Below are 22,176 nucleotides of genomic sequence, written 5' to 3' on the forward strand. Positions count from 1 at the left end.
CACCAGGCTCCAGCACCCAGGCTCTGCCCCGACACCCGTTCCCAGGCCAAAGCACCCAGGCCCTGGCACCCAGGCTCAGCCACCATCCCTGGCCCCAGGCCCCAGCACCCAGGCTCAGCCCCCACCCCATCCCCAGGCCCCAGCACCCAGGCTCAGCCCCCACCCCGCACCCAGGCTCCAGCACCCAGGCCCTGGCACCCATGCTCTCCCCCCAACTCGTCCCCAGGCCCTGACAGCCTGGCCCTACGCCCAACTCTGGGATTCACCAAGGGCAGCAAAGCATGCGGGAAGCACATGTACAGATCCAGTGCCGGCCCCGTGTCCCGCCTGACTTGCCACCATCATACCGATCTCCACCCTCCCGAGACACCGGCACTCCCCTGACTCGCAGTGGAACCTTCTCAGCTTGGACTGGGTGGCAGAGAGAACTTGCCCCTCACCGGGTCAGCGGCCCCACCCGACTAATTATAGCAGGTGCTGGCGGGCTTGGGGGCTGGGCTCCGGGTGCCCAATCTCTGACACTCAATCCCCCCCCCCCCCCCCCCGGCCTCGTCCCCAGATGCCCTCCTCCCCCCTTCCACCTGTAGGGCCGTCCTGCTGAGCGGCCAATTCCAAAGCCAAGGAGGATGCGGGACAGGACAGGAGGGACAGGCCGGGTGAGTGACCCGGGAGGGGGGGCGGGGGGGGAGCCTGGGCTGTGCAGGGGCCAGAAGAGGGGAGGGAGGGTTTGGGGTCAGTCCCAGGCCCTGGCCGCCCGCTGGTGTCCTGTGCACAGGCTGGTCCCCGGGCCGGAGGGGAGGAGCCGGGGCTGCGGGCCGCCTGCCATCCACCTGGACTACGGCTTCCTCACTGTCCCGAGGGGGGTCCTCGTGAGAAAGGGCGAAAGGGAGGCTCAAACCCACGGTCTGCAGCCGTCTCACCACCCCACGGGCTCTGGGGGGAGGACTGGACAGTGTGGCATGGGGTGATCTCCGCTGCCGCCAGGACCAAAGTCCTGCGGGGCCGGCGAGCACGGTCACGGAGGCGGGAGGGGACGGCGCTCCCTCTGCCCCATGACTCCTCTTTCTCACCTCGAGGCGGGGCCCCTGCATCAGGGTGTTTTCCACTGCGGTTCTGGATGTCTTCTCGGGGAAGAACCAGGGAAGGGGCAGTGATGCGACCCCCCGCCCCCCAGCAGGACAGGCGGGGCTGCTGGGGTGGGTCCCGTCCCCTAAAGGGATTGGTCCGGCTGCAGAGGTGGCCCTGACAGGCCGATGGGCCGGGACGGCGCTCTGCTCCCTAAGGACCTGGGTGCGAGCCGCGCCGAACCTTCCCACCCCGGCAGCCGGTGGTGCCCCCTCCCTGCCCGCCTGGGTCGGGAGCTGGGGCTCCACCCACATCCCTGTCACTGTCATCGCAGCGACGCTCCATCACAAGGTGGCCTCTCGGAGATCTTCCCGCCCCACTGCTGCCCAGATCTTCCCGCCCCGCTGCTGCCCAAGATGCTCACGGCTCTGCTTCGGCACCCCCCCCCCCATCGGCTGCCGTCTTAGGAACCCGGGAGGCATCGCATCAGCCGTCTTAGGAACCCGGGAGGCATCGCATCAGCGGGGAACGTCCCGGTGGCCGCCACCTGCTGTGGGCCCTGCGGGGCCAGGGGCGCAGCCGCCTAGTGGAGCCGGTTGGAGGGGGCGGGGCAGGGCTCATCCACCCCGTCCTCCTGCGTTTCCCAAAGGCCCCAGGCAGGGCCGGGCAGCCGAGGGGACACGCGGTGACACTGCGCAGATCTGCAGGGCCCAGCTGCCGTGTGCACGCCCGTGTGCACCCGGGTGTGTGTCTCGCTGGCACAGCGGGTTCTCGGGGACTCAGCCCGACACTGAACAGCTTTGCTGGAACTGCTCCACGCACCGGCTCTTCCAGGGACAGAGCCCCAGGTGAGACCAGTGGCAGGGATGCCATTTCCTCTTCCAGATACTCACCATCTGGAGGTCACCCCCCTGGCAGGGGAAGGGACACTTTGCAGTTTGAGGCCAGAGGAAAAGGACACCGTTTGGCTAGACTCCTCTGTGGGGAGAGGCTGATGGGAAAGGGAACTTAGAGGGTGGGAGGGGGGAGTGAGGAGGAGGAGGAGTTCTTCCTCCCCTGCCCTCACTCTGTGTGTGTGTGTGTGAGAGAGACACACAGCTCTCCCGGCCCAGGTCATCTTCCCAATCCTCCCATTTGGCCACCAGCAGCCCAAGGCCACTTGCTTCTTTGGGGTTTTTTTCTGTTCTTTTACATATAGCAGCTTCTTGGGAAATACAGTCCCATGGTGGGGTGTCCAGAGGGCAGTCTCTGGCATGTTTTCCATCTCCCCTCCTCAGCTACTGGGGAACCTAAGGGGACCAGATCCCGGGGGACCTCGTGGTGAGAACCGTGCCCAGGCAGGGAGTGCTGTCGTCACCTGCCCCCTTCTCTCCCCCTAGCAACGCCGCTTCCGTGTCCAGGACCCTCTACAGCCATCGCGTGCACACACTTCACCTGGGCGTCCTCACCACCGGGTAAGGCCCTCCGCTCCAGCCTTTTGTTATTATTGTTATTTATTTCCTGAGAGACGCAGAGAGAGGCAGGGACCCAGGTAGAGGGAGACGAAGGCTCCCTGCGGGGAGCCCGACGCGGGACTTGATCCTGGGACCCCGGGGTCACACCCGACCCGAAGGCAGACGCTCAACGGCTGAGGTGGCCGGGGGGCCCCATTCCAGCCCTTCTGTGAGAATGACTCGGAGCCCTGGCTTCTGCCTCTGAGGGCTGACGTACAGGTGGTGAAAGGAGAAGAGGCAAACCTTACCCAGCCCATTGCTCAAAAACCAGTAGTGACTTAAGGGGATTCACGTGGGTGGAGTAAAACCTTCAAAGACAGGAGAGAATTTAATATGTCCACGACTTCGAGGAAAGCTAGTTGAAAATATGACGGGATGCAGCGCTTCTGCGACGCATTGATTTCTGCCTCTGACCGCCCTTCTCCGTGGGCCAGGAGTGTGGGGTCTGCCCCCGGCCCTGATGCCTCAGTGCCATTCTGTCCTCTGCCCTTTTTCCTGCTTTGGTTCAACCCCCCAAGTCTTCCCAGTAGTTGGTATCTCGCCAAGAGCCTTGGTGGAAAAAGGAGAAGATGTAGGGGGAGTCTAGGGCCATCCTACGAGCAAGGTTTCTGGAGGGGGAGTACGGGAGGCCTCCGTGTCAGCAGCCAGGAGCTAGATGGCACTTTAGAGAGGTGATGCCTGGGGTTGCCTGGGGTTGAAGAGTCCAAGCTCCCGTAGCAAAATTCAAAGTCTGCCTCAACACAAGGCAAAGCTTGGGGAGGGTCTCTCTCTCTCCCATCTGCCTCCTGTTTGCCATCCCACAGCGGGAGGCTGACGCCCCAAAAAAGTCCAGAACTGGGCAGCCCGGGGTGGCTCACAGGGGGTCAAATGCAGGGCGTGGGAAGGAGCCAGCAGGAGGGGAGATTGTCCCAGTAGGAATGACCGCGGCGCCCACCCATCCTCCGCTCATTCTCCCTACCCGTGTGTTCAAGCGGCACGTACCTTCATCAAGTCCTATGGCAATAGCCCCGGGATGCCACCCTCCTGCGTCTGGGGAAATCCCAAGCCACAGAGCAGAGATCCCAGGGGCAGAGCTAGCCCCGGGCGAGGCCGAGGAGCAGGCTCCCTGCCCCACAGTGCCCTCTGTAACAGGAGCCCGCCTCCGGGCCTGCAGCCAGCCAGCCCCGGGGCCCTGGACAAGACGCTGCTGGACGCTGTCCGGGGCCTCAATCCCCCGCCACCATCGTTCGTGCACGTCAGCAGGACACACTGACCCTGCGCCGCCAATAAGACACTCGGGAGAGACCGACAGAGGAGAGGGCCACGATTTAGGAACCAAGGAGCCATGATTTTAGTCTTTTGGTTTTACAAACGGTGAGGCTATCTTGAGAAGCCTCCACCAAGAGCCCAAAGCTGCCTAAAGAAGTTAGTGTCCCACTAAGGTACCAGCTGGGTCTATGGTGCTAAAGAAGGTTCTCCCTCCAAGATCCATTCCATCCCACAATATGAGTAAAAACTTACAAATAGGGCAGCCCGGGTGGCTCAGTGGTTGAGCGGCTGCCTTCGGCCCAGGGCATGATCCTGGGGTCCCGGGATCGAGTCCCATGTCGGGCTCCCTGCATGGAACCTGCTTCTCCCTCTGCCTATGTCTCTGCCTCTCTCTCTCTGTGTCTCTCATGAATAAATAAATAAAATCTTAAAAAAAAAAAACTTACAAATACCTGCGCCAAACTGCTGCGCCACCCAGGGATCCCTCATCCCAAAATTTCTGATTGTAAACATCCAGGTCTTAATGAATCTTCAACCTATTTATGGGTCTATCCTTCGTCACTGAAAAAAAGTGTTAATCAGCACTTTCTACTTAGTCACCAGAAAGCTCCTCTTTTCCCAAGTGCACATAATCCCAATTCTTTTAGGGGATCCCTGGGTGGCTCAGAGGTTTGGTGCCTGCCTTTGGCCCAGGGCACGATCCTGGAGACCCGGGATCGAGTCCCGCATCGGGCTCCCTGCATGGAGCCTGCTTCTCTTTCCTCCTGTGTCTCTGTCTCTCTATATATATATCATAAATAAATACATTAATCTTTTTTAAAAATCCCAATTCTTTTTATCTTTTGACCCAAGTCTTACTTTATAGCCTTTGGTTGTCTCTTTGGTTTACCCCTGCACCGATTTATTTATTCATTCAGCAAATGCCGAGTGTCCACCCTATTCTAAGCGGGAGAATTTAGGGAGGTTATACGGCAATGAATAGAACATGATGACAATCCCTTGACCTCATGGAGTTTGTATTCTAAAGGAAGGAGTCAAACCATGAGCACAGAACTACGGGATTACACAGTGGTAAGTGCTACGAAGAGAAATAAAACCAGGAAGGGGGCTAGAAAGTGCTGGAAGAGTGCAATTCTAAGTAGGTTTGTCAGGAAAGCCTCCCCGAAAAAAGAAAACACGTTGAACAAAGACTTAAAGATTACGAGGCTGAGCAAGCTCCAGCTGACGGACCAGCCTCGCAGGCAGGAGCACCCAGTGTGAGGACCTGGAGGGGTCAGTGCACAGTCAGCGATTGTGGAGAAACAGGCCACTGCTGCTGGAGCGGAGCCGACAAGGTGAGGGACAGGCAGTGAGATCGAAGCAGTAAGTGGGGCGGGCGGGGAGGGTCAGGCCTCCCGCTCTCGCTTTCACTCGGAACAGGAAGACACGGAGGGTCTTGAGCAACAGGGTGACAGCGTCCGGCTTCTCTGGGAATGTGGTTCCCTCGGCTGCTGTGCTGGGAGCTGCCTCTGAGTGGAGGCTCGTAGGAGGGGACACAGCAGCTCCTGCCGTAACCCCGGGGAGGCTCCTGGCTACGTCCAAGGGGCAGCACTGCAAGAAAGAAGAAACGGGATCCGGGATATATGTGAAGACAAGGTCCATGCGACTTGATGACCTGGCGGAGAGGAGAAGAGGTGTCCGAGACACCAGGGCGCTTTTGATGCGAGCAACTGGGACGGGGTTGTCATTCACTGACATAGGGAGGTCTACCGCTGGAGGAAGGGGAGAAACAAGGTTGTTTTGTGTGTGTTAAGTTTGAGACGTCTGTTAGGCACCCAGGTTGAGATACCCATCAACAGCTAGATATTCAGAGCAGAAGTCTAGGTTAGAGCTAAAAAATTGGGAGTCATCCACCTTGAAATGGTTTTTATTTTTATCTATTTATTTACTTATTTATTTATTATTTAGAAATGGTTTTAATGTATGAAAGTGGATAAAATCACTGCAGGTATGTGCGTAAATAGAGGAGTGGTCCAAGGACCAAACCCTAGTTTGGGGAAATGAGGAGAAAACAGCAAACCAGATGAAGAAAGAGCGGTCGGTAAAGTAAGAGGCGAAACAGAGAGCATGGCCTAGAGCCAGGTAAAGAAAATGTCTCAGGAGGGAGCGTGAGACGCCGTGGACTGGCTATGTGGGGTGCGCGGGGAGCGCCGTGGGGCGGCTGTGTCAAGCCCCTGGGGACGGTTTGGAGAGCGGCCTTAACAGGGAGCCGGGGCAGAGAATTGGAAAGGACAGTTTGAAAATGTCTAAAATGTCTTGTTATAAAGTGGAGCGGAAAAACAGGAAGCCACTGAAAGGGGAAATGGAGCCATGAGGAGCCCACGTCTGTAAGATGAGGACGATGATGGTGTATCCATGTGCTGAGAGGAAGATCTAGGAAAGAAAGGGAAATGTTGACTGCAGAAAAGGAGAGAAAACTGTTGAGAGGTGTCCTGAAGGGCTGGAGGGATGGGATTGACCATAGAAGTTGTTGGACGGGAGCATGGACAGGTTTGTTGTTTTTTTTTTTTTTAAGATTTTTATTTATTTATTCATGAAAAACAGAGAGAGAGAGAGGCAGGATCCCTGCAGGGCAGGGGGCCCAACACGGGACTCGATTCTGGGACCCTGGAATCAGGACCTGAGCGGAAGGCTGATGCTTGGCTGCTTAGCCACCCAGGCGCCCAGGATGGAGTGTTGATAGCGGTCTCAACCTTGACACCACTGCCCTCTGGGCCTAGGGAATTCTGTGCGGGGAGCTATTCTCTACCCTGCAGGGCCCTTTGGGGCCTCCCCAGCCCCTCCCAGCAGCCCCGCCCGCCTCCCAGATGTGACAACAGCCGTCCTCTGCGGAGCCAGATGGAGCCCAGCTGAGCGGGTAGCCGGAGGTAGTACCAGGATGCTGCTAATGGGCAGCCGAGGCCAGCGAGTACTGGAAGGTGGTTAGATGTCGCGGGGAGGGCCCGTCAGTGCTCTGGCTGCTTCTATCTTCCCATCAAAATAGGAGCTGAAGGAAGCGTGAGGATCGGGGCAGATACAGGAGATTTGAGGGGCCAGAAGGTATAAAACAAGTATCGAGAAGAGGGAGAGTGAGAGGGCTAGGGACCAGCTGAGGATGATGGATTTAAGCACGAGGCAGGGCCTGGCGCGTAGCCCCTCCAGCTGCGCGGCCCCAGGAATTGAGCCCGGGGAGACTCGGAGCAGGACCAGAGCAGGGGGCAGCGGCTCAGGACTGGGATTCAGCTGGAGGCAAATGAAGACACGCAGGCAATGAGGCCAGCGGTGGGGAGGCCCACAGACTGGAGGGCCCGACCAAGAGACGAGCTGCTGGATCCAGCGCAGTAAGGGGAGAGCTGGAAAGACAGCGGACGTCGGACATGGGGATACAGAGGAGCCGTGGTTTAGACCAGGACCGAGGGAACGAGCGCCGTCGGGGTGCAGGCCAAGGTTCCGGGAGGGGCACGAGCCGAGAGCGCAGAGGACAGGGACCCCCGCGGGTCCTAGGATGGAGACCTGACGGGTGGGGGTGGTGGCCCTTGACCTCAGAGACCCTTAGGACCCGGGTCCCTAAGCTGTGTGGTCGGGAGGCGTGGGCCCCAACTGAACTCAGCTGGGGGTGGGGAGCGAGGACGGCCACCCCCCAGGGCCAGCGGTACGGCGGGGGCGGGAGCGAGACAGCAGCCCCAACAGAGGCCGTGGGAGCAGCACAGTCCTGGGGCCCAGGCTCGCAGCGGGGCGGGCCAGGGGCTCAGGCGGTCCAGCGGCCGTGTGCCTTCACTCCGTCCCTGCATTGTGATCCCAGGGGTCTCCCAGCCCGGTGGGGAGCCTGCCTCTCCCTCTGCCACTCGCCCTGTCGGTCTCTACCTGTCAAATAAATAAAATCTTAAATAAATTTGAAAAAGAAAAAGATAAGACATGGAGAAGATGACTTTACTGATCACCAGCTCGTAGCTCAAGGTTGCACAGGATTCCAGGAGGAAGAAGGGGTGGAGAGGAAGGGTCACTGGAGCACAGCGCTAGGAGGGGACGCGGTCACTGGGGACTTGTGACGGACAGGCGAGGTAAAGGGCAGGAGGACCCGTGAGCCGGCAGCCGGGGGCTCAGGGGACCCCGCAGGCCTGCACGTGGGTGCTGGGAGCACAGTCCTGCTGGAGGCACAAGCCAGTAGCATGTGAGCTGGCTCAGGCTCCCCGCGGGAGCGCAGCGCCATGAGCAACACAAGCGGGCAGCCCAGAGCGGGGCACACCTGGCCGCCGGTTAGGGCACCACGGTTACGACTCTCAGAGGACAGAGCCTCAGGCCGATCTCCCGAGCCGTACCCCTGCTCTGGCCCTCCTACCTGAGCTCCCCAGCTGCACCCCTGCTCTGGCCCTCCCCACTGAGCTCCTGAGCTGTACCCCTGCTCTGGCCCTCCTCCCTGAGTTCCCCAGCCGTGGCCCTGCTCTGGCCCTCCCCCCTGAGCTCCCCAGCCGCACCCCTGTGCACGCAGCCGCGGCCCTGCTCTGGCCCTCCTTCCTCCCTGTCCACACGGCCCATCAACAAGAGTTTAGCCGGTGCCCACTCCAGATCACTCCTCGTTCACACGAGCCAATTACTAACATACAAAACCAGAAATATTTTATTGCGGAGTCAACTTGAGGTTCAGATGATGGGGGCCAGGAGCGCCCAGGCTGGGACGGAGAGCAGGCCCAGCTTCCACAGGCTCCCAGAGGCTACTATCTGCTCCCTGTTAGTCCCTCCAGGTCACTTCCACTTCATCTGTCCGGTACCTGTGAAGCAGCACAGAAGGCTCGCTGGACACCTTGCCCTGAGAGCCCCCCATCCCCCTATGATTCTGGGCCCTCCGCCGGCTGATTTCTGCCTCCCTCCCACATAACCCACTGCCCCCCCCAGGAGGGTATCCACCTCTGCGTGATCCCAGAGTCACTGAGGGGGGTCCTGTGCCCTGCCCGAAACATCTCCCAGCCGGCCTGGGCTATCATGGCCCCGTTGTCAATGCAGAATCTGGGAAGGAAACGAGACATGGAATTTGGGAACTAAGGGTAGAAAATCACAGTATTGGAGAAAAAAAAGAAGAAACCAACACAGGGGAAGGGCCTTCACCTCTCGTCTGTGGCAAAAAGCCGGGCTCCACGTTCCTGGCACATGGTCTCCATCATCTCCTGTAGCCTCAAATTACCTACGAGGACGGAGGGTTAGGGCTGGCTCGGCTTCAGCTGTTTCTGCGAGGTCCGGCTATAGCTCAAGCGTGTGACTCACAAAAACGAAGCAGGCATTCAGGGGGCAAGGGCTGGGAAGCAGAAACTTGTCATTTCCCCAGACCCTTAGATTTAGGGAGGAGGATGCTAACGCCCAGGAGTAGGAAAGAGGGGCGTGGTTGGACGATACATACAGCCCACACCTCCCACGATGAGGGCCTCCTGGGAGCCGCAATGTGCCATGGCTCGCTCTGTGATCTCGACCAGCATGGCGAACACGGTCTCCTGCGGGGCACAGAGAAGGTGAGGACGGGGTCTCAGCATCGTTCTGCTACATACAAGTCCCCCCACGCCCAACGCTCCATCCCATTACCTGCAGAGAGAAACACAAATCCTCAGGCGTGCACTCGCCTGTGGCCAGCATGCGCTGGGCGGCATCCTACGAGCAAAGAAAACACAGGTGAGACAGGGAACTGCGGTCTGGGGATGACCAGACAGCAAGGCTCAGGGCACCTGGAGGGCCGCGGCTCACCCCAACACAGTGTAGCGGCACATCTACCCCACGCCCAGCCTCTCACCGGCACTACACTGAGCGACGGCCACAGGCATCGGGGCTCCAGTTACAGCCCGCCCTGGCCCCACCGCGCCCCAGCCCCTCACTCGGCTTCGCTTTCCTCTGTGACGCTTGTTACCACCGGACCCTTTTTATGTTATTACTACCCTCCCCCACCAGCTCCTCTGTCTCTGTCTCACACACGCGCACACGAGAATTAGGCTACTGCCCAGAACAGCGCCGGGCACACAGAAGACATTTAATAAATACTCGCTAAATGGATTTACGCAGCATCCAGCGTAGACCACAACCACACTCTAGGCAAGAAAGACAATGGTGAACCAAACGTATGCCTCATTAAAGAGCAGGACAGCGCTGTCCTCACCTGCCCCACACTCACCTCTATGAAAGACAGGATCCCCGAGAACGAGACGTCCATCCCCTTTACGGTATAGGGCAGCTCAACCAGCTTCTTGCCTCTACGTGGGAGTGAGCGTTTGAGACGCTAAGCCTTCAAAGCCACCCAACCTCCTTAACGCTCCTAGGGGAATCCTGGAAGCCCTACAGCCAGCCTCCTCCCACCTTACGGCCCTTACCGCTTTGCCATCTGCTCGATATTGTAGCCTGGACTTGGGTCATTGGAAATCTAGCAGAGGGAAAAAGAGAATGGAGTCAGATATCCAGGAAGCCTAAGAAGCTAACTTCCTCCATTCTCCCTCCGCTTCCACGGCTCCCCAGAAACCCACCCGCACCTTCTGTTTCCCCAGCCCCAGTGGCTCACCTTCAGCACTCGAGCAAAACGATCCAGACAATTCCCCACAGCGATGTCGATGGTTTCCCCAAAGATGCGGTAGCGACGTTCTGAGTATGCGATCACCTAAGGGTGATGAGGGTGTCCGTGAAACCTCACATCTGTAAAGAGGAGTATTTGGCTTCGGGGAGGAGCATAGCAGAGAATCAACGGCCTCAGCAGCTTTCGGCCTCAGCAGCTTTCCATAAGAGACGGAACAAAAGCACTCACCCGCACCCTGCAGAGAGACTTTTTCACACTCTCCTCTCAAAAGCCTGGGAATCTGAGGATTCCCAGAGCAGATTCCTAACCTACAGAAGGCAGCCTCGGCCGGGGAAGAAGCAACTCTCATCTCGAATACGTCTTCCTAGCTTGGAGGTTCCTAGTATGTCCTTTAAAGACCTCTGGATAGCATAGACTAGGAACGGGCTTTCGAGCCTGGGGGCAGGGAACCAGTCCTTCTAGGTCATCCTACCCAGGCAGTGCCATTTGGAAACCAGACGAGTAGCAGAGTTCAAACACTGGAAAACCCCATATAGGGTCACGCTCACGGGATGCCCAGCTCTGTGTAGTCATCAGCTTATGTTCATTCTGCACGTCTGACTGACTTCTACCGCAGAGAATATTTACCGCCCACTGACCCGTACGCTTCCAACAGTGGGCGCTTCCTTGGGACCCTAAGAAGTCCCTTTCCCTTTCTGGTGCTAAGGGTCTCCCTCCACTCCGGGGTAGACTGCATTCTGCTGTTAAAAGGCTGGCCACGGAGGGGGAAGGAAACAAACCCTGCCTCTCTGCGCCTGTCATCTGCTCGTCTCCCCAACTGTCTTCCCTCGTTTTCCCACCCACACAGGTCTTAAGAGGTCAGAGGATGAGCAAACCATCACCGCTCCTCTTCCTTACCTGCTACTTTCCACGAGCCAAGTCCCTAATTTTGTGAGTCATCCTTCAGGCCCCAGCCAGCTATATGCCTTCTATCTGTAAAAGTTCCCACGTCATTTTCATGGGAAGCAGTGCTTCATCCTAAGTAACTATTTTGCAAAATGAAATTCTAAGCCTTTCGTAAGCTGGGGACGAGGACTTTTTCTGACAGTAACCCCATCAGGTGTTCTGCAGGAAAGGAAGGCTGGCATTCTCCAATCACCACCTCAAAAGGTTCTGTAAGATACCCCGAGCCACTCTGTCTTCCACTATAAACCTACAACGCCTTCTGCTACTTGTAAAGCATTCTTGAAATTACCTATGTTTGTACACTCTTGGGAGAACAACTTGTTTATTTACCCCCCAGGAACGCAGACAAAACATGCAATTATCGTAAAGAAACAAATCACGGTGCCCCTTAGTGTTTTTTTTTCCCTTAGTTTTAACTGCTAAGACAGAGAAAAGATAAGTTCCAAAATAATAAAAATAAAAATCCTTTCGTTACTTTATTTTTTTTTCTTTTGTTAGTTTAAAGGCCTCAATCCTTCCTATTCTTTTTTGAAATTGGAAAGTTCTCTTTAGCACCACACGTCTAAGAATCATCTAACACGGTGACCATCTCACCCAGTCTGCAAGGACGCCAACTTTTTTGTGGTTTTCCAGCACGTGAGGTTTTAGGTTCAGATGAGGGATGACATGGGAGCTGCTGGCACAGTGCCCTGGAAACGAGGGGGGCAGGAAGGAGTCCTCCAAGTACCTGCGTGTTTCCTCCGCTGACATATAGCACAGTCGGGCTGGTGGCTCCGGTGATGAGACGACCCATCTCAATGTGGCCTATACAGTGGTTGACACCCAGCAATGGCTTGTTCCACAACTGGGCCACGGTACGGGCCACAACAGCCACAGAAACCAGCGGGGCACCCATGCCAGGGCCTAGGGGAACAAAAACGAGAGTCAGGTTCCTAAGGATGCTGGGAAAAATAGAGCCGGGAAAGTGAGGGATGTGAGAGGTGGGGCAGGGGTCGAGGGGGCAGCGGGGGGCAGCATCGGGCTGGACCTAGCCAGGCCCCAGGTGTGTATTTCCACTGTCAGCTGCTCTCCCAGCTGTACCTTTGGTGTAGGCAACGCAGTCGATCTCCTGGGACGTCAGTCCAGCCTCTGTGAGCGCCTCCTGTAGCAGGTCCAGGATAACCGCCCGGTGATGCCTAGCAGTATCCCCTGGAAGGAACCCTAGGGATAGACGCAGGCCACAGATTATGGGGTTTTCCTATAGCAAAGGTAGGCGGAAGCCAAATGCAGGGGTTTCAGTAGCTGCGACACCAAATAAAAGAAATCGTCTCTAAAATGGAGTCAGGAGGCCAAGAGGGGAGGCTTTCATATCCAGCCGCTCCCTCTGAACTGCAGACCCCAATGGCAAGAGGAATACCTTGCATCCCCGACAGGAAGAAGCCTCTAACTCCACACCCCAGCAAGAGGAAAAGATTTTCCAGCCAATGAAAAGCAACTGCACTTGATACTCTCAATTTATCTCAATGCACTTTTTAAGGTTTTTTTTTTTAAGTCTTATTTATTTAAATAATCTCTCTTTAACTCAACACGGGGCTCAAACTCACGACCTCGAGATCAAGAGTCACACACTTCTGACCCTGAGCCAGGCAGCTGCCCCGTCAATGACCTTTTTATAATCACAGCCCCTCCCAATGACCCCGTCCTCCCTGTAAAAGATCAGTCCTGCTTGTTCTCTGGACTTGCCTATGGTCTTGCCACAGCTTCCCGGATCCAAACTGCCATCCTCTACTACTCCTGAATAAACCCATTTTACCGGGAAAACAGAGGGCTGTGTGGCTTTTAGCATCTACAAAGCGTGGGAAAAGTCCCTTCCACTCCCCTCAAGCATCCTGTCTTCCAGGTTCTCGGATGCACGCTCTCGAGCCCCCAGCGAGGCCGACCAGCTCTCAGGAAGGCCCTTCTTCAAACCCAACTCCTACACCACCTTCAGGACTCCGTTCCAGTGGTGCCTACCTATGTCCTGCCCTTAGGTGACCTTCTCTGCGGCCCTACAGGCCCCACGCGACCACGTCGTCGTCCTTCACGCAACATTAGATAGATTACAATCAAAGCATCATAAAACGCTGGCTACCCTAATTCCGTGCTCCCGGGGCCAAAACTACCTGGAAGAGCGAACGCAGAACAAAGTCCTGTTTCCTAGCAAGCCCCCCACCGTAACAGGGCGCTTCAGAGAGGCTTTCCAGGTACATGCACTAAACTCGTCTTTTCCCATAGGTGCCGGAGTTTAAGGGAGAGCGAAGGACAACATGGAAATTTAGGAACAATGTTGGTTAAAAGTCGTGCTATGTTCAGTGCTCCCGTCTGCTCTCGAGACCCAACAATGAGGCGTTGCCATCTGCATCTTAAAAGCAGGAACCACGAGTCCAAGCCACGTACTGATGACCGCGAATGCCCTTGCTCCTAACCCTCCCGGCCACCTGGGGGGAGCTGCCTGCCCGTGGCCCTGCACATTACCCTGCCTGCCCATCGCCCTGGCCATCGCCTGCCCTGCCCGTCGCCCGCCCTGCCCTGCCCATCGCCCTGCCCATCACCCTGCCCGCTCATCACCCTGCCCATCGCCCGCCCTGCCCATCACCCTGCCCATCACTCTGCTTGCCCATCGCCCTGGCCATCTCCCGCCCTGCCCATCGACCGCCCTGCCCATCCTCCTGCTCATCACCCCACCTGCCCATCGCCCTGGCCATCGCCCGCCCTGCCCATCGCCCTGCCTATCACCCCGCCTGCCCATCGCCCTGGCCATCTCCCGCCCTGCCCATCGACCGCCCTGCCCATCCTCCTGCTCATCACCCCGCCCTCGCCCGTTGCCCCGCCCACCACTCCGCCCGTCGCCCCGCCCCCCGCCCCGCCCGGTGTGGCTCCCGCGGCGACCGTGCAGCGGCGCCCACCTCCCCGCCCGGCCCGGCCGCGGGTCCCGCGCGCACCTGTGCCCGGGGGCGTGACGTAGGTCCGCCGCGGGTTCGCCAGCACCGCGCCGTCGCGCACCACCCCCACGCCGACCTTGTTGGCGCTGCCCTCGAGGCCCAGCACCGCCGGCATGGCCGCGCCTGCTTGGAGCCCCGGGGCGCACGCGGCCGGAAGCCGAGGGCCCCTAGGGACCCGCCCTCCCAGATGCCGGGCCCGGAGCGCGCCCGCTCCTCCCAGTGTGGCCCCGCCCCGCTTCCCGCCGGGGCCCGCCCCTCCCCCCTCCCCGCGGGCTTCCTCCGCTCCCTTCTGCTTCCCCGCGGCGGCGGGAGGCGCGCGTCTGGCACATCAGTGAACAGCCCCGGGTGGAAGGCGGGGGCCTCGGCGGGGGCGGGGCCTCGGCGTCACGTGTCCCCGACGGCCCAATCACGCACAGTCCCCGCCCGAGGCGGGCCGGCCCGGCTCACGTGACAGCCCGGGTCGCCCACGTGGGGGCCGAGCGCGCCCCAGTCTTTGTGTCGGGAGAGGAGCACCGGGCCGCGGCCCGAGCAGGTCAGCCGCGGGGTGGCCACGGGGGCGCCCGGGCCCTAGGTCCGGGCCTCGATCGGCCGGAAGGCAGCGCTCGCGCGGACGGCCCCGGGGGCCCGGGATGCTCGGGATGCTCGGGATGCTCGGGGTCGGGGGCTCGGGGCTCCGCGGCCTGCGGCGCGGGGGACGGGAAAGGGCGCCGGGAGCGGGCCGGCGGGGGGGCCGGCCTCGCCCTCGCGCTCACCCGGTGCACGACGCCGTTTCGCTTGCAGGTCACGCGGTGCAGACCCTGCTCCGGTGGGCGGCGCGGGACGCGCTCAGGAGGCCGTGGGGCTCAGTGATGCCGAAGCGGGGGAAGAAGGCAGCCGCGGCGGAGGACGGCGAGCAGCCCGGGCCGGGTAAGAGCCCCGGGGCCCCGGCCGTGCAGGCGGCGGGCCGTCGGGCCCCTCGGCGGACGGAGGTTGGCGCAGCGGGTGTAGAGGCCGCAGCCCCGCAGCGTCTCGACGGGGCCCGGCGGGGTCGGGGCATCCAGCCCCTCGGCGGGGCCTCGCACAGCGCCCGTTCCTCGTCTGTTCTTTATCTTTAAGAGCCGGAAGCCAAGAAGAGCAAGACTGCAGCCAAGAAAAGCGAAAAAGAGGCAGCCGGGGAGGGGCCGGCCCTGTACGAGGACCCCCCGGATCAGAAGACGGCGCCCAGCGGCAAGTCGGCCACCCTCAAGATCTGCTCTTGGAACGTGGACGGGCTTCGAGCCTGGATCAAGAAGAAGGGTCTCGACGTGAGTTGGACTCGCGGAGGAGGACGTCCGCGCTCTGCGCCGTCGGGCCTCGCGACCGCGCCCCCTTTCGGCCCCAGCGGCGGGTCTCGCCTGCTGCCTGCAATTTGCTTGTTGTGGGAGCGTTGAAAGGCGCGGCGTAGCCGAGTTGGGACTGTCCCAGGGGCCGGGTGTCGCGCGCCATGGCTCCGCCTCCCGGCAGGTTGCAGGATCTGCTCCCTGGGCTGACTGCGTTCCATCTCCAGCGTCTTCTCCAGTTAACTACTGCGTAGCGGTGCCGGGCTGCATAGGCTGGGCGTCAGGGGTTGGAGCTCCGCCTTTAGTTCACTTAAGATTTTAAAAGTACTGCTTACACAGCTTAGGTGGCCATCCACTATGAAACAGGCTCCTCGGTGTTGCCTGTAACCGCGCCCTTTATCTCTCTCCGTTAGTTGTCAGTTACCGAATTTGACTGCTTAAATATCATGCTTACTAGACTTAAAAAAAAAAAAAAAAAAACTTGAGAGAGTGCGTACAATCAGGGGTGGGGGGCGTAGAAGGGGACGGACAACATGGGGCCCCTCCCGGGACCGTGGCACCTGAGCTGAGCTGACGGCAGATGCTGAGCACCCAGGTGCCCCGGCTTGCTAGTCTTCCCATTTAAGCGTAGGGACTTGGTGGCTCTAGGACTTGGCACTGGGTCCTCAGTAAACGTCTCAACTGATAGTTTTACTGCTACTCATCTTGCTTACAGTGGGTAAAGGAAGAGGCGCCAGATATCCTCTGCCTCCAGGAGACCAAATGTTCAGAGAACAAACTACCCGCTGAACTTCAGGAGCTACCTGGACTGCCCCACCAGTACTGGTCGGCTCCGTCAGACAAGGAGGGGTACAGCGGTGTGGGCCTGCTGTCCCGCCAGTGCCCGCTCAAAGTCTCCTATGGCATCGGTGAGACCCGGCGGATGCCTAGTCCCTGAGCTCTTCCAGACCAACCGCCAGTACCCCACTCTGGCCCCTGATCCGGATTCCTTGGCTTTCCCTTTTCTCTAACTTCTCAATGCTGATTGTTTCCTCCCTCGTGCAGGTGAGGAGGAGCACGATCAGGAAGGCCGAGTGATTGTGGCTGAGTTCGACACGTTCGTGCTGGTGACCGCCTATGTGCCTAACGCAGGCCGAGGTCTGGTGCGCTTGGAGTACCGGCAGCGCTGGGACGAAGCCTTCCGCAAGTTTCTGAAGGGCTTGGCTTCCCGCAAGCCCCTCGTGCTATGTGGGGACCTCAACGTGGCTCACGAAGAAATCGACCTGCGTAACCCCAAGGGAAACAAGAAGAATGCCGGCTTCACTCCCCAAGAACGCCAAGGCTTTGGGGAATTGCTGCAGGCTGTGCCGCTGGCTGACAGTTTCCGGCACCTCTACCCCAACACGGCCTACGCATATACGTTTTGGACCTACATGATGAATGCGCGATCCAAAAATGTTGGTTGGCGCCTTGACTACTTCTTGTTGTCTCACTCTCTCTTACCTGCATTGTGTGACAGCAAGATCCGTTCCAAGGCCCTGGGCAGTGACCACTGTCCTATCACCTTATACCTAGCGCTGTGACATGCTCCCAAATGACTGGAAGCCTGGGAAATAAGTCCCCCCTCCCCAAGCTAGCTTTAAAACTTAACCTCCACAAACTTCTTTAAAAACTGCTCTCTAGACATATCTGCACTGTATTTCCCTTCTAAAAACACAAATCCTTCAACCAAGCTCCTAGTGATGCTTTCTTTTAACCCCCTCCCCCAATTTTTTGCTTTTTACGTTAAGCAAAAGCTACTACTGATTTCTTTTGAACTGTCCACATGAAAATAAAGAGCCATAGTTTCAGCCTCGCGTTCTTTGTATTTGACTCCTTGGTGGGGCTACAAACTGCCTTCGTCTTTTCACATATAAAGATAAACAACTGGAGAAGGATAGTCACGACCTTCTTTATTTACAAGCACAGGATGACTCCCTAGCCTCTCCCAAGACAGAGCAACCCTACCCAGCCCAGTTCAACACCGCAACTAGGGAGTAAGGTTGGAAGGAGGAATTAAGGGAAATTACAGGACTAGGGGAACGTATCCCACTTTAAATAATTATATACACATCAGTTCCTGTAGTTCTGTACAGAGCAGCGGCTGACCCCACCCCCCTAGGACACCGGAATGGGGGGAGAGGAGACTGAGGGTACTGAGGCCAGAGCCAGCCCCTGGTGAAGTGCAATAGCAGCAGCAAGGTCCTAATGGTGCACAAGAGGGAGGGAACCCCCAGGGCTACCCACCCCCACCCTGCCCTGGAATGTTTAAGGGACAGGAATGGCTCTCAGGGAGCATATTAGGAAGGACAAGGCTAGGACCCTCTTTTAGGACCCAGGTTTAGGGGCAACGTCCTGCCTGCTACACCCTAAACACAGCAGCCCTTGGAGGAAAGCAGATGGCCAGCAGTGGTCTTCTCCACCCCTCCAAACCTAGGTGAGGGCCTGGTTCCTTCCTACCTCTCCCCAGGGAAAAGGAAGGCAGCTGCTTGGCTCCCCTCATAGAGGCCGAGGGAGCCTTTGACCATGGTTCCCTTTGTAGTGTCCCTGTCCCCACCAGGGAGGGGCCAGGCACAGTCTGTGGGTCATCGTGGAGCTCAGGAGAAGTTCTGGACAGGGTGGCTGACCTTCATACAGGCCCAGTAAAGGGCCCGGCCCAAACACAGCACAGCCAACAGGATGACGAACGCCCAGGACGCGTAGATGCCTCCATATCGCCGTGCGTGCTTCCACGTGCCAAACTGAGGAAGGAGGAGGGAGATGGAATTACTGTTGCTTTCTCACCACTTTCAAGAAACACTGGTAAGAGGATGGAAACTTCAATCCCTGGTTCCCTATCCATGTGTATCCACCTTCGAGGGACCTCCTTAAAGACCCAGTTGTTGCTCCCTCCTCTACAAAGATACATTAAGTCCCAGACACCCAGGGACTTACATTAAGTCCCGGATACAATCCCAGACACCTATCAGTTCTTCTTAGCGTCTGACAAGTGAGCAACTTTTAACCCACGTCTCTACTGCCCTATCTTCTGCACAAAGACAACAGCTGGCTTTTACTCCTTTTTTAAAAAATGTTTTATTTATTTATTCATGAGAGACACAAAGAGAGAGGCAGAGACATAGGCAGAGGGAGAAACAGGCTCCATGCAGGGAGCCTGATGTGGGACTCGATCCCGGAACTCCAGGATCACACACTGGGCCAAAGGCAGATGCTCAACTGCTGAGCCACCCAGGCGTCCCTGGCTTTTACTCCTATAGCGATAATCAAGTTTATCAGTTACCTGCCAATTTCAGCTCACCTACACGTTAAAACAAGACAAAACCACCAAAATCCGTTTCTTTCACTTTTTTTAGGGTAGCTGTTTCCCAAATCTTACGCTACAGAGAGGAGACTGAAGAATGAAACGGGTTGGGTCAAGGTTACTCACAGCAAGGCCAGTGGCAGTGACGGCCAAGAGTAAGCCAAGCAAGAAACAGCAGATACATCTCTTTCGTGGATATCTGCGCCCAATAGATGACCTGTGGGGAGGCAAACAAATGGACGCTTGCCACGGCCCTGCAGGTTGTCCTGTACCTGTTCCCGTGTTACACAGCAGCTAGTTCAACAATGTCACTCTCCAATCACTTACACTTTCCTGCAGTGAGGGCAACGGGCCAAGGTTCGGTCTGTGAACTCTGTCCACTACGGAGAACAAAAAAAGGGGAAGCCAATTAATAGAAGCAGCGTCACGTCCAGTGAAGGCCCTGTGGCAGGGGAGGGCAGGAAATGGGAACAGAAGAGAAATCAGAGCAGACCTCCTAAGGACTCATTATTATAACTCAGAAATACGTTCACCATTACTTCTGTTTCTCCCTTTCTGTCCAAGGCTTCCCAATACTCCTCCTCACCAGGAAAGTATTCTTGCAGTGTCCACAGATGACCCTGACACCCACAGGTTGTGGTTCTGGACTCAGAGGTCCTGGATGCACAGGCCCCAGGTTGATGATTCTTTTGCTGTAAAGAAAAAAATGACGTGTAAATAACATTTAATCCTAAGGATCTATTACCCGTCCTCGAACCCTCCACTCCCTCTACTCTGTACACGTAACATACCCCACCTCCCCCCAACCCTACCCCCAGGGAATCTAGATAAACAGCACTGCTTAAACTTCAGATCTCTAATTTCCCTTTTATCCCCCGATAATTCACCTAGTCCCCTAGACTATTTCCCTAAAGGGCACCATTTCATCCCAGTGACAGAAGACAAATGTGGCTACATCCTAAGACCACACTAGTCTGCAGCTTTTCCTCCTCCTGGATAAACACCAGGCTCTCTTACCTTTGTGTTCTCTGCAAACAATCATCCTAAGGCTTTCCAATTTTTCCCCACTGATGCCCTTCCCTCCCCACCCCACCATACGCCTCTTACCAGTAGGGCCGAGGGCAGGCAATCCGCTGGGAAGTCACTTTGCAGATAAGGAGACAGTTACACGGGCATCGGACGTATTTTTTCCCTGGAGGTGCATTCTTAATTGGCTAGACAACAAGGAGGACATCGGTAAGCAAACCTCGAATTCCAAACCCTTCCACTTCCTCCAAAAAAAAACCTTCCGAGGAGAGATCAGAGAGACGAGGTCTCAGCTAGGACAGAATAACGGAAAAAAGCCGAGCGCGTGAGACCGGGCTGAGCATCCGGGATGGGGGTCAAGGTGCGGGATGCTGAACTGGCTTTGGCGGGCGGCGTCCAGGGGACGGTGAGGAGACTCCTGAAACTGAAACTCGGGTTTCATGGCCAGCCCTCGGCTGAGGCCCGGCGGCCGGGCTCTAGAGTCGAGGACCAGAAAGAGGATCTAGGAAACGGGGCCCGATTCGCAGATGCGCGTAACTCACAGTGGCTTCATTGCAGACGCCACATTTGACTACATGCTGATGCATCTTGCCTTCCACGTTGATGAGAGACTGGCAGACACGGCAGGTGATCATCGGGGCACTCCCGCTGTCCGGGCTGGTCAGGGGCGAGTAGGGGGGCGGGTCCTCGCCCGGGAGCACGGCCGGGTGTCCCTCGGGGAACGGGGGGAACGCTGCACAGGAAAGGGGGGTTGGGGGGCACCAGCTGCAGGCCCCCCCCCGACGGGCCTCGCAAGCCCTCCCCCTGGGGGCCGCGGCGCCACCGGGCGCAGGTGCCCCCGCCCCCGCCTGCACCTGGCGCTGGGGTCCCGCCCCGCCCCCGGCGCAGGTGCCCCCCCGCCCCGCCCCCGCCCCCGCCCGGTGCAGGTGCCCCCTACCGCACCTGGTGCCGGGCCCCGCCCCTGGCGCCGAGGCCCCGCCCCCGCTCCGCCCCGCCCCTCCCGCTCCCGGCGGCCCCCGGGGACGCCCCGGGCCCACCCCGGCTTACCCTGGGGCGGGGCATGTTTACCGGCTCCGTACGGCGGCGCGGAGGGCGTCAGGCCGCCCCCGGGCCCGGCCCCACTCCCGCCCGGCCCCACGAGCCCGTTGCCGCCGGCGCTCCCGTCGACGGGCTCGGAGAGCAGCGGGGATCGCTCTCCGTCTGCCGCCATGGCCGCCGCCGCCTCCGGCCCAGGATCCGGGTCCGGCCGCTGCCGCCGCCGCCGCTACCGGGTCCCCAGGGCGCCTGCGCGCCCGCTCGCCCCGCGACCAGTGGCCTACCCCGCCCGAGGCCGCCCCGCAGGCACGTGACGAGCCGGCCCCACCCCGGCCGCGCCGTAATTCGCGGCGACGAATCCATGCTGCGTCCGGCCGAGGCGGCTCTGCTTCTCCATTGGGGCGCATCGCGCTGACGTCAGCCGTCACATGACCTCCCGGAGGCCGCGGGGCCCGCAACGCCCGCACGTGACGAGAGGCGCTGCGAGCCATTGGCAGCGTGGCCATCGCGCTACCGCCAGCCCAGGGGGCGGGGCCGGGCCGCGGCGGGCGCGGGTCACGTGCTCAGGACACCGCGCGTCCGCAGTTACGCTCCCGCGCGGGGGCGCTCTGCCCGGCTCTTCATTGGGCCGGAGGCACGGCTGCGGGGCCCCGCCTCTGCGGCCGGGCTTGGCCTCCTATTGACTGGCCTCCGGTTACGTCACGGGCGGGGTGCCGCTGTATTGGTCCGAACGCGAGGCCGGGGGCGTGGCTTCAGGAGCGGGCGGGGGGCAGGTGGCCCGGGCGGCTGCGCGCGGGGACGTGAGTGTGCGGGGGCGGGCGCAGGTGCGCGGGTGCAGGTCCGCGGGCGCTCCTGGTGCCGCCTGGTGCCCGAGAGCCGACGGTCAGCGCGGGGACGCCTGGCCCCTGTGTAGCGGGACCCACTCGCGGGTGCGGCCGAGCCCCAGGCGCGGTCCCTGCTGCCCGAGGTCACGGCGACGGCCCGGGAACCCCGCCAGCAGCCCGGGCGGCCGCGCCGTTTCCCGCCCTGACCCCACTTCGCCTCCGCCGCCCTGGTGCCTCCGCACACCCCTCCCGCCCGGGCTCAGGCTGCGCGGCCCTGGACGCCGCGCCTCGTCCCGGGAGGCTCCGGCTGGCGGCCGCCTCCTGCGGAACCCCCAGCTGCTGCTCCGCTTTTTTGGTTTTGTTTTTTTGGGGGGGGGTTGCTTTTTTTTTTTTTTTTTTTT

The 22,176-nt window shown here is 59.1% G+C and overlaps 3 protein-coding genes and 1 long non-coding RNA gene across 5 annotated transcripts; 2 read left to right on the forward strand and 2 right to left on the reverse strand.

Moving 5' to 3' along the window:
• Positions 1–1,560: 1,560 nt before the first annotated feature.
• On the forward strand, positions 1,561–13,616 carry LOC140602721 (uncharacterized). Its single transcript, XR_012005611.1, has 3 exons — positions 1,561–1,913; positions 2,445–2,519; positions 13,193–13,616. It is a non-coding gene; the product is annotated as an uncharacterized lncRNA (long non-coding RNA).
• Positions 8,416–14,593, reverse strand: OSGEP (O-sialoglycoprotein endopeptidase). Its single transcript, XM_072772675.1, has 11 exons — positions 14,274–14,593; positions 12,394–12,513; positions 12,041–12,216; positions 10,357–10,452; positions 10,172–10,221; positions 9,976–10,054; positions 9,396–9,461; positions 9,217–9,307; positions 8,928–9,003; positions 8,730–8,828; positions 8,416–8,593 (listed from the first exon to the last, which is right to left on the reverse strand). Exons 1-11 carry the CDS (start codon positions 14,386–14,388, stop codon positions 8,554–8,556), a joined length of 1,008 nt encoding a protein of 335 aa, XP_072628776.1. The 5' UTR covers positions 14,389–14,593; the 3' UTR covers positions 8,416–8,553.
• A 58-nt stretch (positions 14,594–14,651) lies between these two features.
• APEX1 (apurinic/apyrimidinic endodeoxyribonuclease 1) lies at positions 14,652–17,400 on the forward strand. Its single transcript, XM_072772676.1, has 5 exons — positions 14,652–14,805; positions 15,054–15,179; positions 15,369–15,556; positions 16,287–16,479; positions 16,616–17,400. The coding sequence occupies exons 2-5, from the start codon at positions 15,122–15,124 to the stop codon at positions 17,131–17,133; spliced, it is 957 nt and encodes a 318-aa protein (XP_072628777.1). The 5' UTR covers positions 14,652–14,805; positions 15,054–15,121; the 3' UTR covers positions 17,134–17,400.
• An 81-nt stretch (positions 17,401–17,481) lies between these two features.
• On the reverse strand, positions 17,482–21,200 carry PIP4P1 (phosphatidylinositol-4,5-bisphosphate 4-phosphatase 1). Of its 2 annotated transcripts, none has more exons than XM_072772678.1 (7): positions 20,985–21,200; positions 20,459–20,649; positions 19,998–20,104; positions 19,477–19,582; positions 19,218–19,270; positions 19,017–19,107; positions 17,482–18,330 (listed from the first exon to the last, which is right to left on the reverse strand). In XM_072772678.1, the coding sequence occupies exons 1-7, from the start codon at positions 21,124–21,126 to the stop codon at positions 18,187–18,189; spliced, it is 834 nt and encodes a 277-aa protein (XP_072628779.1). In that variant the 5' UTR covers positions 21,127–21,200; the 3' UTR covers positions 17,482–18,186. The 2 variants fall into 2 exon arrangements, with proteins under 2 accessions (XP_072628779.1, XP_072628778.1); XM_072772677.1 differs by having other exon boundaries at positions 20,964–21,199.
• Between the last annotated feature and the right edge of the window lie 976 nt (positions 21,201–22,176).

The sequence above is a fragment of the Canis lupus genome, chromosome 13, assembly GCF_048164855.1.
Source record: "Canis lupus baileyi chromosome 13, mCanLup2.hap1, whole genome shotgun sequence".
Taxonomy (NCBI): Eukaryota; Metazoa; Chordata; class Mammalia; order Carnivora; family Canidae; genus Canis; species Canis lupus.